Source organism: Passer domesticus, chromosome 1 (genome assembly GCF_036417665.1).
Source record: "Passer domesticus isolate bPasDom1 chromosome 1, bPasDom1.hap1, whole genome shotgun sequence".
In the NCBI taxonomy this organism is placed as follows: Eukaryota; Metazoa; Chordata; class Aves; order Passeriformes; family Passeridae; genus Passer; species Passer domesticus.
The window spans coordinates 18,902,166-18,920,337 of NC_087474.1; the positions used below are offsets into that span (position 1 = coordinate 18,902,166).

The 18,172-nt window shown below is 38.0% G+C and overlaps 1 protein-coding gene across 1 annotated transcript; it reads right to left on the reverse strand.

Annotated features, from left to right (window-relative positions):
* Positions 1-215: 215 nt before the first annotated feature.
* ARL5B (ADP ribosylation factor like GTPase 5B) lies at positions 216-17,439 on the reverse strand. Its single transcript, XM_064408597.1, has 7 exons — positions 17,314-17,439; positions 9,865-9,925; positions 8,577-8,724; positions 6,876-6,959; positions 5,068-5,219; positions 3,115-3,154; positions 216-354 (listed from the first exon to the last, which is right to left on the reverse strand). Exons 1-7 carry the CDS (start codon positions 17,357-17,359, stop codon positions 280-282), a joined length of 606 nt encoding a protein of 201 aa, XP_064264667.1. The 5' UTR covers positions 17,360-17,439; the 3' UTR covers positions 216-279.
* Between the last annotated feature and the right edge of the window lie 733 nt (positions 17,440-18,172).

Genomic DNA, 18,172 nt, shown 5'->3' on the forward strand with positions numbered 1-18,172 from the left:
AAATGATGTGATCTTTAGGATCAAAGCGGGAGCTTCTCTGAGATGAAAGGAAGCAGGTGTCCAGCCAAGATGTTCTGTGAACTGGCTACAGCTGCACATGATGTAGGCACCCATTCTGCCACAGTGAACAGACTGGAGATGAAATGAAGGTGACAAGGCTACACTGCTGCAATACCTCCTCACCAGAGTACTCACAAACAAAAACCCCATCCAACTTCATAGAACAACTCAATTTTATTTTGATGACAAATATTTTGAGCAGCTGTGCCCGAGTCCTCTTCACCTTACTGAGTGCAGTGTATTTAAAGGGCTGGAAAGAATCCCTGCTTTGGGTATACTGAATCTCTTTGCCACCTAGACAAAAAGTAAAAAAACATAAACAAATAAAAAGCCATGTGCCAACCAATTTACAGAAGTACAACATAAATGTGCATAGGACACCATAATTTCTTGAACTTAAGGTGAGTAACATTGTTGTTTGTGAACAGCATATTAAACACAGAATACTTTTAAGTGCAAAACTACTGCAAGATATTTACTACATTCAAATTAGCAAACATAATGCAGTATTTGGCAAAGCAGAGTATTTATTCTATGGTAACACTTAAAAATATTATGATCAAAACATCTTTAGTTTAACAGGCTCCAAAGTTATTAAAAATAGGCCCACCAAAATTCCATACCAAGGCATTTTTCCCCAAAAAATAGTAACAGTAAAAAAATATCACAGCAATAGTGCTGTGAACAAACCAGTATTATCAATGGAAAACTCTTGCAGAAAATAAAGTTGTTAGGTGATAAAAATCACAGCATTTGTTAGGAATGCTTTATTCTGTAAAGATACTCTAAGGTCTTGAGTGCTAAGAAATCAAAAGAAAACATCCATTATTCTGCTACTCTTATGTCTACAACCCGACATTTCCTCCTAATCATAGTTTTATGTATTACCTCAGGTAAGACTGGATTTAGTAATCAAACTATATATTTACAAATGGTTTTAGCTAGAAAGCATTAAATACAAAATCATACCTTTAAAAAAAAAAACAACCAAAGGGCAATATGTCCAGCTACTACTCTTTGTAAGTATTCAGGACTACCTTCTGAATGATATAATTTCAGTTTGCAATCTAGATTCATTTTCAGGTTTATTTTTAAGTCACCAAACAAGAAACATCATTCATACTGTCATTTTATTTTTTGCCTTTATAATTTGCTTCCCTAAGAGCAAAATAAATCTTATTTTCACACATTAAAACAGATAAACATCACAGCAAGCAGCTTTAATATCAGATTTTAACCTTGCCTTGCATTCATCTTTTTTCTTTATACACTATTTTTCACTGACTTTAATTATTTTCTGAACATTTTGACTTGACACTCAATGTAGTCCTAAATGTGACTTTTTCCAACTGGCAATAATACACAACTTCATTCAACTAATCACTGTTTCCACATGTATTCAAAGTCTTTCCAACACTTACGACAACATATTTGCTGATACTTTTAAAATTTCATTAAATTTTATTTAAATAAAATGGAAGCAAATTGAAATTTACAAAGCTTAAAATTTTATTAAAGAAAACTCAGTGTGCTTAAATTTTCAAAACAAGATTAAACAAAAACATTTGTCATGAAAGGCCTACAGTCAGTTTGCAAAACAGTTCAGGTAACCAAACTCCATGTGGCTTTTAGGCATGCAGAAGTGCAGAACAGTGCTTCTGAAAAACCTGCCAAGCGTTTAGATAGGCTGGGTACCTGACTGCTGCTGGCACTTTGCTAGGAATTGGGTATCCACTATCCATTTTCATTTGTTGTTTTTTTCAGTCCTCATGTGGGAATTTTTGGGGGACTGGTGGTTAGGTTTATTTGATGCTTAATGTTCACAACTAACTCCATATCTTTAGATTATCTTTAGATTTAACTTAATTCCACTCCAATTGAATTAACAGTTACTGAGTCCACTCTTTCACCATCTGTTTTTCAAATTTCAGGTGAAGGAACCTAACTCAAACAATGTCAAAAGTTCTCTGCTTGTGCAAATAAGACCAAAACCAAAAATGAAGGCAAAATAATTTCTCTGTAACAGAATCTGAAAACATGTATGATAGTAGATAAATAAATGTCAAGATTAGCTTCACTCTGAAGTCTACAGATACAGCACCATGGTTTTGTTTTGTTTATAGATCTGGCTTCCCTTTTGATTTTGTATTCATTTAGAAAACAGCACTCTCACTAAAAGGTGAGAAAGGCTCATGTATACAGAATTTAAAATTTTAACAAAATACACCAAGTCTACACATAACACTGGCTGCTATAATTCCAAATTTAATTACTCATTCGTCTTTGAAAAGGTATTCAAGTTCTAAATGACCACACCAGCACTTGGTAATAATATTTTTATGCACTGTACAGAGATGTACCTTCAAGTAGAAGAATATAAGAATGTCCTAGAACTACATACCAGAGAAACTGAGACTGAAACAGTTTTCTTTTAAGGCAGAAGTTCCATTGTATATGAGATTAAAAGCCACCATAATATTAACTATAACTAGTTCATTAAGCACTTAAAAATTTGCATTCATAACTATTCATTCTCATGCTGACTAGAATTCTACTAATATTCCAGGAAGTCCAGCTGGAGATATGGTTATCCTTTGAGGTTAAAGCTATGGCAGAGTAAAGTTAACCTAAATGCTACTTTTAATTATTAAATAAAATGTGCTCATTAATGTTAGTAAGTTATACAACTATTTAGAAAGAGGAAATATGAAATATTGACAATGACAAAACAGATTTTAAAAAGCTATCATTGAAAAAGTTAGAATTCATATTCAGAGGAATTTCAATGTTTAAAAACAGATTCACATATGTTCATCCAGTTGAAGATTAGTGTATTAAAAAAAGTTAAGAAAATACTTTTGTGTTTCAGTTCAACTGCGCTTGATTCAAGCACAGCTTGGAGGTTGGCTGATATAAATTAAACATTGATCACTGCCTCAGCAGCCAAAAGTACAGAAAAATGTACATGTTCACAGGATAAATAGAAGTCTCTTCTTTTGGAGGAATAACAAAAAAAAAAAGAAAAAAAAGGCAAAAAAAAAAAAGCTATCTCACTCCAATACGGGAGGTCATCCACTCCAAGCCTTGGCATAATCTGAAAGATAAGAGATGTTATACTTGGCATGAGGTCTATTCCAGAATCTTGAAGGTATTTTCTACTTGTTTTTATGTGCAAAAACAGCCACTTAAAATAAATTAAATCAACAGGAAATGGGATTGAAAGCTGAAGAGAGCAACCAGTGTACTAAGTCTGCTTAGGCTTTAGCCTCATGAAAATGGCCAAGCGTTCTATTTTATTGAATCTTGGCAGTACTTAATTTTTTTCCTTGTAAACCTAAAAGACACTATCCTTAAATGCTTACTCACCAGTACATGAAAAGAAAAAAGTTTTTTCTTGCTCTACAGAAAGCTAGACCTTTACATACTAATATTAAAAGATAAAGGGCAGATTATTCAAACTGAATTGTTTCATGAAAAGACAGTACATCAAAATTACATTACAAAATTAAAAGTGTGTTTATACTGAATACTAAGACTGCATGGGATCTAATATGCTTCCTAACTCAATTTGCATCTCCATTTAAAAATCTTCCATTTTAGAAGACAGACTTTCCTTTGATTTTCTAGTTAGGGACCTAGTTACCTAATTTATACCCCTTTGAGCCTTTACCTTTTTACAGTAAACCAGTGTTTAGCTATCCAAGAATGCTAGCTTCACTCACATCATGTTGATCCCCGCGATTGTCAGATCTTCCCAGAGAAGACTCAGCTCAGCTATCTAACTCTGGGGATGTTTTTTTCTAAGTTTATCTCACTGCTATCATAGTTTAGAGTATTCTAAATATTCATTGCTTTTTGTTTTACAATACGAAAGAAGCAGCCTAGGATGACCACTGCTTCTAAAATAAACCTCATATTTATTAATTTTTATTTTCCTTCAAATGTCAACTTGGTTGAAGATCTTAGTTAGTCCATAAGTCACTTTTGAGTATGCTTCTGTTACTCAAAAGTGACTTTAGCAAAACTGCTAGAAGGAAAGTAGAGTTAACTATTAGAACAAAATAATACATCCACCCTATTAAAAAAACCCCCACTTTGTTCTCATTAACACATTCCACCCTAAGGAAGTTAATGCCACCATTCACTCTACAAGACATCTCCATGGCATTAGACAATACTTCATGCTAGAAAGTGAGGTAGATGCTCTTCCTTCCCAAATACTCAGCTGGATTCACTATTTTTCATGTCACAAGACCACAGTATTATAAAGGTTGTACAACACAGCTCAAAAAACCCCTAAATATCACACATTACCAGACGGCTTTAAAAATCAAGATGAGAAATCAGTACACTTCACACCATACAAGCAAGACATTATCCAACTTGTTAAAAGGTATCCAAATTTTATTTTGTATTTTCAGACTAAGGATGTAAGGCTAGCCCAGCATTCCATGTTAGTAATTGTTAGCATAAGGTATACAAATTTCAAAAATAGCTACATTAGTCAGATATAAACAAAGTTTAATATTAGTACGAAATTTGTTTTATGACAGATCTATGTAAATTTTCATCAAAAACTAGGTTTCAATGCTAATCAAAAAAGCCAACCAACCAAAAAAAACCTGAACACCTCAACCTCCTAGCTTAGAAGCTTCCTGTTGTTTAGAACAGAAAAAAAGTAGATTATTTCTTTAAATATAGAAAGACATACCAGAGCAAGAAAGTAGCACAGAGAGAGTAGACACCTATGTCAACAGCTACATACTTAGGTGGAGAGGTGGTGTTTGGTTTTTGGTTTGGGGTTTTTAACAAGAAGTCAAAGACTTTCATATGAATTTGAAGTTTGAGCTATGAAAAACCCACAAGGTTCAATTACAAAGAAGAAAAATTCAAAATGTCCCTCTGGCAGCAAAGTTCAGAATATATGAACTTTCAGAAAATCCACTTTGGTGTCAGCAGGCTTCTAAATCAGTATTCTCATTTACCAGGAACTGTCATAGCACTTACCCCTCTCCTGTCAAAGCACAGCAGGACTGAATGTGCCATGGGTGATCCTTTATGGAGCTGAGGGTGAGGTAGGCAGATATCTCGGCAGCCGTCATGCAGCCTTTCATGTCCTGCTTGTTCGCGAAGATCAGAACCGCAGCCTTCCGTAAATCCTAGAAACGGTTCAGAGTACTCCTACAGTTACTATACAGAACTAAAAGGCTACTGTGCTAACTTCATTTGTTAAAACAACTGTATCCAAGCTAATCAACAATTACACTGGAGCACGGAGTTTTAACCGTCTTACTACACTAAGTATTTGTTACAGTAAGACTGAAAAAATAATTTATTCAAAAGTGCTCACCACCACAGAGAATCAAATTGCAAAGTATTATATGAGGATCCTCTTGGTGTTGACCACATGTTCATACATAACTAATTAAAGTCTCGTCAAAATACACTTTATAATGCTCCAAACCACTCAGCCAGCAGAATTATGTCTGGTTAAACATTGCTAGTGCTACAATAAATATTATTCAAATGGAAAAGCCTGCTAGATATCCGTCCCTTGAAATTCCTTCAACTTTAGTAAAGAAGTTCTGTATTGATTAAAGCAGTAATAATTTAAGAAAGCTTTCTGAATTACTAGAAGTTTAACTCTAATGCTCAAAAAAGGGAGTTTTAATGCTGCATCAACTTTAATAACTAATTAAAATAGTTTTGTTTCAGTGTGGAATTTAGCGTTCCAAACAGACAAGAATGTATGGCTTTAAAAGAGCAGAAGGGTAAACAAATCTAATACTCAGGAAGCTGACAGTTGCAACTAAAAGTGTTCAATGCATTTCAGTGTATGTTAAATTTTGAGACTATTTTTCCACCAAGGGAAAAAAACCCTGAAAACAACAAAGCTTTATGATCTACAGCTGAAAATTCAAGCCTACAAGTAGCCTAGTCTAGGCCTACCAACTGATTTCAAGATATGATAGATCACAATTTCTTAAGAGTTTGAGACTGGAAACCAAAAAAACTATATGGGAAAACTTCAGCACAAGAAGTAATTTTTCCACCTTTTTGTGGAAATGTACTCCTTACTATTAGACCCAAACTACAATTAATATTAAAATGCAAATCAAAACCTTATGTGACAACAAATCTCTCAGAGAAATTAACCCAACAGGATTACTTTTACTGTACTAAATCCTTTCCTTTCAAAAATGAAGGAGAATATTTAGATTTAAAACAATATCAATTCAGCTTCAGAGTGATCACAAAAGGTTTTAGCATATTTTACCTAAGCAAATATACAAGTTAATTTAGGATGTTTGAGTGAGTTGACCTAAAGCTGAGCAGTCCCCAGGACAACATATAATAAAAATACAAACAAATAATTCTGAAGGAAAATGAACTGAAATTAATTTTCCCATAGTATGATATATACTCCTTAACTTTAAGGAACAGGATTAGAACAAACAAAAAAAGCAGGCAATTCCATTTCTCTAAAATTAAACATTTTAGCCACTAACATTTAACTAGTCAGTGGTAAAGGACAACAATACCCAGTTACATTAATATGAAGCATAACATATTTTCCAAGTCCAACATTTGCAAAGTAGACTGATTTGATTACAATCAAGCAAGTCCTATTTGAAGAGTGCTTCATAATAATTTTTCTCCTTATTTATAACTTACATGATTTTAAAATGTGATCAACATGAATGCACACTTATTCTCAAATTTTTTCCTGATGGTATTATTTTTGTTAACATAGGAAACATGAAACGTTATTTAACTGCTCTTAAAAAAACTGTTATCCCAACTCCCCACCATACCTCATGAGCCAGCATTCTATAAAGTTCTTCTTTTGTAATAGAAAGTCGCTCTCTGTCAATGCTGTCAACAACCAGAATGATGAACTAGGGAAAAACACCAATAGTACAATATGTAAACAAAAACTACAAATTACAGAAAGCACAATTTCAAGATACCACTACCACAAGTCTATCTACAGAAGAGACAGACACTTTTAGAGGACACTAGAAAAGAGAAAGTGACAAAAGAAAAGAGAGTAGCAAAAAAGGAGAATCAGAAATTAATGTTGTAATTCTCCAACATATCCTCCAAATCACTTTGCCTTATAAAATTAAAGGGATTCATTAGCCATTGAAAATGACCACAAAGTATGAGAACCTGAGTCAATTTAATGCTGCTGTGACTTGGAGATGCCTAGCAGATGAGGTGGAACAGTAATAGAATTATTCATATGAGGAGGCTAGGATTAGCATAGTAAACAGATCTCTTTTCTTCCTCAACTGCTCCCAGCAGACAAAGCTTCTAAGTAAAGGGAAAGTTCTATCCAAGTACTACAAGGCACTGGATTTCAAACACTTGCTAGACAGAATACAAAGAGCATCCCAAAAGTATCAGAAAAATAATATATGCAACTCTCCAAATTCCAAAATCAAAGATACTCAAGGGATAAATGCCAAGAACTTCTTGCTCTATACCAGATAATGCTGGTAGAAGTCTCTTTAAGTTCATGCGTTTCTTAGATGTAGCTGCACTTTTCCACATAAAATAAAAAATTAGTCTAAAATACTAGAGATTAAGGTTGAGATGTCATTTTCAGGCTTACAGTAGATCTAGGGCAGATCACAGATCTCACCTCTCTTCAACAGCACAGGAAAAGATACAGAAAAAAGAAGAGATAAAAAACCTAATTTTACAAGAGGATGGAATACTTATATAAGGAGTAGTATCTACAAGAGGTCTCTGCTTTTAGTAAAAATGGTAAGAAATGAAGTCTAGAATATTTTACATCAGTGCAGATATCTCAAAGAGAATCCTCAGTGATTATATGTGCATTTTGTATTGATAAACTCTGCCTCAAAAAGAATGTCATAAAAACCAAACCCCACAAGTCAACTGCTGCTGAATTCTTCTCCAACCTTTCCAGCAACAGCAGCTCTGCCAGTACCCGACGAGTAGTGCACAGCAAGACTTTCCTTCCTCCTCTGGTTAAAAGCTATGAGCTGATGAGCTGTTTAAATACTGCTGCCTAGGCTTAGAGAAAGTTCCATTCCTTTATTCCTTATTCCTTCATACCTCATTTCCTCCTAATTATCATTATTTTAAAACCATTTCAGACTGGATGTACAGAAGTCCAGTTGACCACTGCAAATCATCACAAAATTTGCAAGTTACATTTCAAAATTTTCTTTTTAATCTACTTAAAAACGCAAGCAAAAAAACTGATCTAAAATGCATTTCATTATCATTTGATTGCCTAGAAAAAGTCTAACTTCACAGTTTATAGCACAGATCAAATAACTCTACAGTAAAGTACACAGAAAAAATGCTTCAAATATTACCAGAAAAATGGCTGCATACCAGAGATACCTTAGTCTCCCTCATTAGAATGCAAAAACAATACAGCTACAATCTCTACAAAAGTCTACAAATATTCCTAATAAATAAATATAATTTCAAATAAACTTAATTCAACTTGCAGATTTCAAAGCATCTTCTCATACCTCTGTGTTTGAATAATAGGTATTCCACGATGACCGTAATGATTCTTGTCCTCCAATATCCCACATTAAGAAATGAGTGTTTTTCACCACTATTTCTTCTACATTGCTTCCTATGGTTGGAGAAGTATGAACCACCTCATTCATTAAGCTAAAGGAAACAATATCACACCAAAAAGACCAGTCAGCAAAATCCACAAGGCTTGTTAGAGTCCAGTTATAACAATTTTTTTGTAGAAAAAGTAAATATGTATAACTGACAAAAAATATTTTAAAAAATCAGGCATATTTTAAAAAAGCTATACATTTGAACTTTAGAAAGCAGTGACTGTATTCATGCTTAAAGAAATCAGCAAGGAAAAAAAGCACATAAAAGGCATAACAAATGGTTAAATGTTATAGGACTGCCTTTCTAAAGGACATTAACAGACACTTAAAATGCACTTGTTTTAAAGCAGAAGCTGCCATTCTAAAGATTCCAAATATAAAAACCACTAAACTATGCAAAATATAAATCAGAATATAATTTTATCAAAGCACTCTACTTAGTAACTAGATATTAAATCCCAAAGGACTGTTTGGTTACATTGCTGAAAATTGCTCAGTTCCACCTTTAAGCTTGCCCAAAATCTTCATGAATAGGAAGTATTTCTGGAAAGCATACTGTGTTGCTTTGATATCCAAATATAAGGACATTAATTTATCTATACTCTCCTCCTTTTCCACAATTGCAATAGTAATTATGGTCCTGACAACACTCTTGAATTTATTATGGATATTCTTGTAATGCTGCCAAGATTTGGGTGCAATGATGCTATTGAAAATGAGTAAGGTAGGACCTGGGAAAGCTGAAATATTATTTTCAGGAATTCTCTATCACAGTATTAGACACTGGAATTGAGAAACATTTGGAAACATTTTTGGATTTTTTGCAGGGTGGCTAGAATTTATATTAATTTAAAAATTGTGTTCTTTTCTGCAGTTACTGGAAACAGGATTATTTCTATGCATACAAATTCAGACAGACTTTCATGGGAAAAAAAACCTGCAGTTCACTTTGTGCTTGGATGTACAAATTTGTTGTTCAATTTACAGTTCAGTTTTAAAGCAGAGCAGTTCCTTCACTTATCCTTTAAACATTCATTCTGTTTAGAACAACTCATACCATTAATGTACAAAGTGTGATCTAGAGCCCTAGAGATTACATCAGGTTACAAAGCTGAATTTTCAAAGATTAAACAGTGACAAGTAATAAAATGCAAACAGAAAAACAATTAGTTCATATACTTACAACTGGTAAAGAATAGTAGTCTTGCCAGCATTGTCAAGTCCCACTATGATTACTTTGTGCTCTGCAAATACAAAAAAAGAAAAAAGAAAAAAAAAAAGAGAGACAAAAATAAATCCATGGAAACAGCAATAATTATAATTCTGGTTAATCACTCTCCCTTACTGAAGAAAGCAACCACTTGTTTCTTTTATATCAATACCTTATAAAGGTATGGTTACTAATGATTACTTCATCTACAACATCTAGTTTCAGAAAGAAAAGTACAGTGAAAAAATATAATCCATAGCAGTGTATCATGCTAAGAACACTACAAAATATCCAAAGACTGCAAAAGATATTACCCTAACATTCAAGGATCAATAATAACCATTTGTTAAGGTACCATCATTATTCACACCATAGAATCTAAGAGGAAACTGTATTTTGAATAGGCCACAGATTCTGATTTTGCAACTTCTGAACTGAAAAGTCACAGAATGATAGAATGGTCAAGGCTGGAAGACACCTCTGGAGATGATCTGGTCGAACCTCTTTGCTGAACCAGGCCCATGGAGCCAGTGGCCTAGGACCATGTCCAGATGGGTTTTTAATATATCCAAGATGGAAACTCCACAGCCTCCTTGGACAGCCTGAGTCATTGCTCAGTCATCCTCACAGTGAAAAAGTGTTTCCTGATGTTCAGAGGGAACTTGTGCCTTTCAGTTTGTGCAGTGGCCCAGTCCTGTCACTGGGCACCACTAAGACAAGCCTGGCTCTCCATCTTTGCACCTCCTTTTCTCACATGTGAGATGCTCCAGTCCCTCATCACCCTTGCAGCCCATCACTGGTCTCTCCCCAGGATGACTCTCCATGACTCTCTTGCACTGAGGAGGCCAGAACTGGACATGGTACTGCAGGTGAGGCCTCATCAGTGCTGAGCAGAAAGGAAAGAACCCATGCCCCAACCTGCTGTAAAGTCCAACATACAAAACAGTGATCTCGCAATTGCTGCAACATTGTTTGTATCCAGGCACAGGGGAGACAAAACAGAAATCAACCAAACAAACAAAATCAGTAAAAAAATCCTCCAAAATTTATATGCTTCGCTGTAAATAATCCCTCAGAATTTCAAATCCAGTATCACAACCACTTAGAATGGTGGCTCTTTTGCTGCATGTGTGTAGCCTCAGCATACTGATCTAATTACTGACAAAAATAAGCAAACCACTTGAGAGTGAAAAATTTGCAAATGGATATATAAAAACTCTGTGAACAAGTTCACTTTTAAATAGATAATATTTACAATTCTAGGGCACTTATTTCAAAGCAAAACATGGTTCACAGTTTAAAGATTTCCTACAAAATACCACACTTGATCTACAGGATCAAACAAGTTACTAGATCAGAAGATCTATCATAAGTATCAAATTGATGTTTTTTACCCAAAAAGTGGGTGGTTTAAGGAAAAACTGAAGCATTTTGGTTAAGAATCTATTTATATATAGTAACCTAGGTCTTTTTATATTGAATATTACCATAACAAAATATTTTGTTGTTTGGAACTTCTCTAAGTTTTGCTATGCAATAGGGTCATAACAGAGGATAAAATGTATTTCCCTGTGGCAGTTCTCCCACGACTGCATCCTGCCAACACATCCTAAGAAAAGAACATTTCCTGACTGTAAATGCGGGAGTGCTTTTAGCCCCACTAACAACAGCATCAGTAATTAATAACCTTTCCCAATACATAAATAGTATGAAATCCTCTCTACTTTCAAGGCTAATAAATCATGCCTAGTAGCTTGACTGTCCACCTCTTCTTCAAATATAGTTAAATTTAAAGAGTTTTAAAGGTCCAAACACAGAAATACCTTCCCTTTTTTTCAAACCAAACGTTGTCAACTATTGCCAGGAAGATGATTCTACTATTGCAGCATTCTGTTTAAGTTATTTTCAAGAAAGAAAAGAAATTCCAGTCAGGCATTATACTGCTCTCTCATCTTCTTATCAGAACACATCATATTAGGCATGAATGGTTGGAGTGTTGGATGATGCAACATCACACTAAATGATGAAGAAAAAACCTCCATTGAGATGGCTGCTTTTCAAAGCCACTGAAGTGTGAATGGTCCAACACTAACTGGGAAAAAAAGGCAGATCTTATCTGTGTTACTTCATAGTCAAATGGTGGTTCATACAGTGATTGAATAACCACAAACAATAAACAGTCACCCAAGTGTTAATTAATAGTGATCTTGGCATGAAAATACTAAGATGAAATCATGGGTATTTCACACAAGTAGCAGATTCCAGAACTATAGTAATGGAAACTCTTCACTTACAAACATATTCAAAAGTTGAATTTCTGTCTAGTTTGATGAAAACAAAAAAATCACACATAGATGTGCATTAGAGGAAAAACATGTGAGCTTAAAAACTACCAAACTAAGATAGAACAGAATTTTAGCATGACAGCTATTTGTTTACAAGAGTAACTAGGAGAAGACAGATGCCACATTTAGGAGGAAGGACAGTTACTGGGTAAATCATAGCTAGTGATTTGTGTTCTGTACTTACAGACTAACCCAAGTTTTTCCCTTTCACTGGCTGGTATTAAAAGTCAGTTTAGGTTGTATTCATTAATATCCTCCCAGTCCACCATGTTCTTGGCAAAAGAAGAAGAAAATCCATAACAAAATTGAGAGAGCAGAAGAGTCTTTATAAATCACGTAGAAAGAGGGAGGGAAGATGGGGAAAGTAGAAGAAGTAGGCATATGCAGGGGAAAAATAGAAAAGACAGGATTAAACTACTCCTTAAAGAATACAAGGGTTTCTTGGTTTCATCAACCCTTTCTAGCATACAGTTTTAAAAAATTGATATATAATACTGTTAAAAAAAATCTGTGGCAGTTTAGTATTACAAAACCACAGGACAGTCAAGATTATCTTCTGCCAGATGTTAGAAGAAAGACATAATAGACTCTTTTCTTCCTTACTCATCAATATTTCTCTGTGAGAAAAGGGTCCAAAACTGAAGATTTTATTCTCCCAACATGCCTTTTTCTCTACTTTGCAAAAGATAAAAATAAAAAAAATCTAAATACTTCAATGACAAGACTTCTAACATATTTGGAAGAAATGACTACTGAGAGTACCAACATCTTTCAAGCTGTGAAACAAAATGCTCATCTGGTTCCAAAGAGCAACAACCTTGGAGGCCTCAGAGTTGAAGACAGAATGCAGTTTGCTAGAAAGAAGGCAGGAGGAATGGCATAATTCTGGAGGTCAAAGAGGTTTCAATACAAAGACTCATTCTGCACACTAACAGCTAACTTAGAGTCTTCTCTTAAGCACAAAATAACTGCTAAAATACATTTTGTATCCCCAGATTTGATTACAAGGAAGTAGAGAAGCTGTCAATAACTGTTAGTAGTCAGAGGAAACAAAAACCATTTGGTTTTTTAGATAATGGTCTCTCCTAACCTGACTGGGAACTGCCAGTAAGGCCAAGTGAAATAAACTGGAGTTACAGAAGTTCAATCATCTTCAATTAGAGCTTACCATTACTTTTCTTAAAGCAACTTTTTAATAACTGTAGCAATTATTCAGAGCAACCTGTATAGACGCTGAATAATTACCATTCCAAAAATAAGTAAACCCTAGACTTGTGAGCTTCTCAAAGAACTCTATACACCACATTAAAAATATAAGGTTTTGATAACAGTCATTTATCTTTATCAGGGTTGCTGACATTCACTTCTATTTTTAACCCACAGTTTAATTAAGAGCTATCTTGGTAATATTGATGGAATGATAAGTCAAGCAAGTTTTACTCAGACATGCATTAACACAGGCACTAACTTATTGGCTCCACCATCTGTCCACACTACTACATGTTGCTTAGAAGAATGTGCCACCTGACTACTGAATCATAGCTTCAGTGGGTCATTTTTGGAGTCTGATTTTTTAAAACTTCTGAAGTAAGTTACTAAGTTAATAAGTTATTAAGTCTAATAAAAGTAAATTCAACTAAACTTATGCAATTTAGCATCTAGACTCTAAAAGGCTGCTAAGAATGATATTTTAAATAAAACAATACTTGAGTAATGTTTTTTGTCAATTTCAAAAAAAAGGAAAAATTATCATGAAGCAATTAGAAAGTCACCTAGAAAAATGACAAAAGTCTATTTTAAAGCCAACTGTTTCTTTTATGAGTAAAAATATCTCTATTTCAGTTCACATCATTCAATTACTACTTGATTATGAGACAATATACATTTGAGAGCTGAAAGACTTAAGACACACCTCAACCCCTGTGCTCTACTCGACAGAACATAGATGGAACTTTCAAATCTTTCCTTAGTTTCACCCTTCCTTTTGCCAAGTGCTGCAGGTTATCACACAACTCCCACATGAGAACTGATACCATGATCTGCACACAGCAGACCCTATCTGCATCTTCGGAATATTCCCTATATACAGCCAAAATCAGTGTGGGCTAGTCTGCTCAATAAAGCAACACCACAGGACAGCCTGTGAATTCTCCACGGAACTATCAAGATTTGATGTAACTAGAAGAGCAACCAAAATCAACTCAGAAATTACTATGCTTTATTATGAGTAATGATATTAGAAAACACAGTTGTGTTGTTGGAGAGTAATTTCCCATTAGATCAGAAATTTATGTTTGAAGCAAACTTTCTAGAATGAAATTTCAGTTTTGGCCATGAAAAGAAAGTCACTTTCGCTTCTGTGGTTACACAAGAGGAGGTAAAAAAAAACCAAAAACAACCCAAAACAAAGCAAAAATGAAACAAAAGACAAATCCAGCACTAAACCAGGATCAGGACACACCCTAAGTCTCTTATTGGGATAAATGCCAAAGAGTAAATATTTCACAGTATTATCTCATCTGTTTAACTGTGAGACTAATATTTCATTAACCATTTAAATATATGAATGCATTAGGTTTGCAACGTGAGATTTTGATAGTGGGGAGGGCTACACAGTGTTTTCTGAGAAACTCCTAGAAACTTCTCCTATGTGTATACAGCCAGTGCCAGCCAAGGCCACCAGTAAGAGGTGCAATGCCTCTGGGACAACATTTTTAACATGAGAAAAAGTTATTGCACGGGTGAAATTACAGACAGAGAACAGAGGAGTGAGAATCTGTGAGAGAAACAACTCTGCTGACTCCAAGGTTGGTGCAGGAGGAGGGGGAGGAGGTGCTGCAGGTGTCAGGGATGCACCCACAGCCCATGGTGAGGCAGCTGCGCCCCTGCAGCCAGAGGTCCGCGGGGGAACAGAGATCCACCTGCATCCCATGAACGACACCATGCTAGAGCAGGCAGATCCCAAAGGCAGCTCTGACCCCACTGGACATTCATGTTGGAGCAGGCTCCTGGCAACAACCTGTGGAGAGAAGTTCACTCTGGACCAGGTCTGCTGGCAGGTTTGTGATCTTGTGGGGGATCCACGCTGGAATGGCCCGTCCCTGAGGACTGCGCCTCGTGAAATGGACTCGTGCTGGAACATGAGTGAAGAACTGCAGACCTTGGGAAGAATACACACTGGAGAAGTCCATGGAGGACTGTCTCCCATGGGAGAGATGCCACACTGGAACAGGTGATGCAGTCCTCTCCATAAAAAAGAACGTGGCAGAAACAATATGTGATGAACTGACCATAGCCCCCATTCCCTATTCCCTCCTGCAGGAAGGTGGTAGAGAACCAAAAATAAATAAAGCTAATCCTGGGAAAAAAAGAGGGAGGAGTGGGGAGCAGACGTTCAGAAGACCTGGTTTTATTTCTCATTAACCTGTTCTGGTTTGATTGGCAATGAATTATATTAATTTCACAAATTGGGTCTGTTTTGCCCATGATGGGAACTGGTGAGTGATCTCTCCCTTTCCTATCTCAGTCCAGAAGCCTTTTTGCTCTGTTTTCTCCGCCCCCCTCCAGCTGAGGAGGGGAGTCACAGAGCTGCTTTGGTGGGCATCTGGCATCCAGCCAGGGTCACTCACAATGAAGAATAACTTTTCTTCCAGGAAATAATATACAATAACCAGGACAATGTGTTTTCCTGAAGATAAATACTGACATCATAATCTACACTATTTGCCATAGAGGCAAATACTAAATACTACCAGTTATCTGCTGATCAGTTCCCTGCTTATAGATCTCTTTGGAGTCTTTGGAATACTTCATGGAAGAAAAGAGTTGCAGATTGCACTACTTGATGAAAACAAAAAAAGGGTACTTAGTATTCTTCTGGAGGATAGGAGAAAAAACAAGAAATTAGCAACAAATTCCAGAAGATTGTTAGAAGACTTCAGGAATGATGTGGTAGGATGGTGTACGCATGAGAAAAAGAAATGATCTGGGACTGGATCCCAATTCCATCCCATGAAAGACAGTTTGATATACAGATGTCAATGTGCACACACACTGAGGCTTCGGTATGTACAGAATTAGACTGGGTTATGGGCAATCACAGGCAGAAAACTATTAAAGTACACCAGGTGTATCTGCCTCCAAAAACTTGCAACAGAGCATTGCACGAAAAAAAAAAAAGCTTAACTGCATTTTCAATAACTTTAAAGTGGAAATGAGGGACACATTTTGAAACCTGATGAGAGAACAATTAATGATTTTATTCTTTATATTGTTTTTGCTTGAGGCCCTGAGCTTGGAGCAGGCAAAACGATGTTACTGTTAACTATTTAATTTTCTAAACAAGGCTGGCTAGGTAAACCAAAATCATTAAAATAAATAAATTAACAGATAAACCATAACTTTCTACTTTTATGATAACCATATGAAGTAAGGTGGTGGCAGACCCAAATTTTGAGCTCTGGATTAGAACATGAGCTGTGATTGCAGGGCTGGATGAACTGGGCAGGAGAGCATGGAAAGCGACACTATCCCCTTACGACCTTTTTATTTTTGGCTGGAGAACTGATTTCCTTGGGTCACTAACTGTATTTAACTAACATCTTTGCCAAAACACAAACAGATCTTTACCTCGAAGGCCCTTACATGTTTGGTGTCCTTCTTTTCCTTTTAATTAAAGACTAAAACGACACGATTTTAATAACAGACCCCGACTTAGACAGGAGGATCGGCGAAGCCAAGAGGGACGGTCCTGGTCCGCCGCAGCCTCAGCAGTGCCGGCCGCCGCGGACGCCGGGCGCGCACCGCCCGCGGGGCTCGGGGCAGCGGCGGCCGGGGAGGAGGGGAGAGGAGGGACCACCTCGGCAGCTCAGACAAAGCGACCCCGAGCATGAGGCGCCGCGGGACCAGCGCTCGCGGCGCCGCACAAAGCAAAGCCCAACTTTTGGCTGGGCGGGCCTTCAGGGGAAGCCCGGCGAGCGGAGCCGGCCCCGAGCCCCCACGGCTGCCCGCGGCCCCCGCAGCCCCGCGGGCTCCGCTCGCCGCCCGCCCCGCCGCCGGTTCGGGCCCGCGCGCCCACCTTGGCTACCGAAGAGGCTCCACAGCTTGGCGAAGATTAGGCCCATGCCTGGCCTCGGCTTTCCGCCGAGCGCCCGGGGCACCCCGAGCTCACCCAGGCGGCGGTGGCGGTGGCGGCGGCGGTGACGGTGGCGGCGGCGGTGACTCCCCCGGCTCCCTCGGCGGAGGCTCCGCAGCGGCCCCGGCAGCGCCGAGCGGGCGGGCGGGCGCAGGCAGGGGGCGGGCACGCGGCGCCGCCCCGCCCCGCCAACGGCTGCACGGCCCCGCCGCCGCCGGCGCGACCCGCGCGCGTCACTGCGGCGTCACGGCGGCAGCGTGTCTGAGGGACAGTCGCGAGCTTTCCGCCGGGGCTGGTGGAAAGCCGAGGGGGCTGCGGTCGGCACGCTCGGGAGGACGGAGCCGCCCCGCAAGGGACGAATGCTGCGAGGAGCGCTAGGCCCCCGCCCCGGTGGTCGCTGCCGGAGTGGGAGGCGCTGGCAGCGCGCTTTGGCCGACCCTGTGTCCTCCAGCCCTGCGGTGCTGTGGCCGATCCACGGCCTGTGCCGGTGGGAAGGATGGAGGGTTTCAGGGCAAGCAGTGCTCCCGTGTACAGTAAAACTTGTGAAAGCAGCGGGTTCGCTCTCAGGGCTGTGCTGCAGGTTCCTGTACTGAGCTCTTGCGGGTGTGCCCACCCGGGTTTCCTCGCAAGCAGCACCTTGGGGAGGGTCAGGCAGTGAGCACGAACCCGGCTCCGCACTAGCGAGCGAGCCTGCGAGCACTTAGGTGCAGAAGCGGTGGGAGTACGAAACCTGTTACTTTAATCCACTAGGCAGAATTTCAGAAAACCAAAAATAAAATTAAATAATGAAGGGATGTCAGCA

Excerpts from the sequence above, each read along its gene's own strand:
- ARL5B (XM_064408597.1), bottom strand. The coding sequence starts at position 17,359 with ATGGGCCTAATCTTCGCCAAGCTGTGGAGCCTCTTCGGTAGCCAAG. Across the intron at positions 9,926-17,313 it reads GAGCCTCTTCGGTAGCCAAG|AGCACAAAGTAATCATAGTG; the intron begins GTGGGCGCGCGG and ends TTGTATTTGCAG. Across the intron at positions 355-3,114 it reads GGATGACCTCCCGTATTGGA|GTGGCAAAGAGATTCAGTAT; the intron begins GTGAGATAGCTT and ends CTTTTTGTCTAG.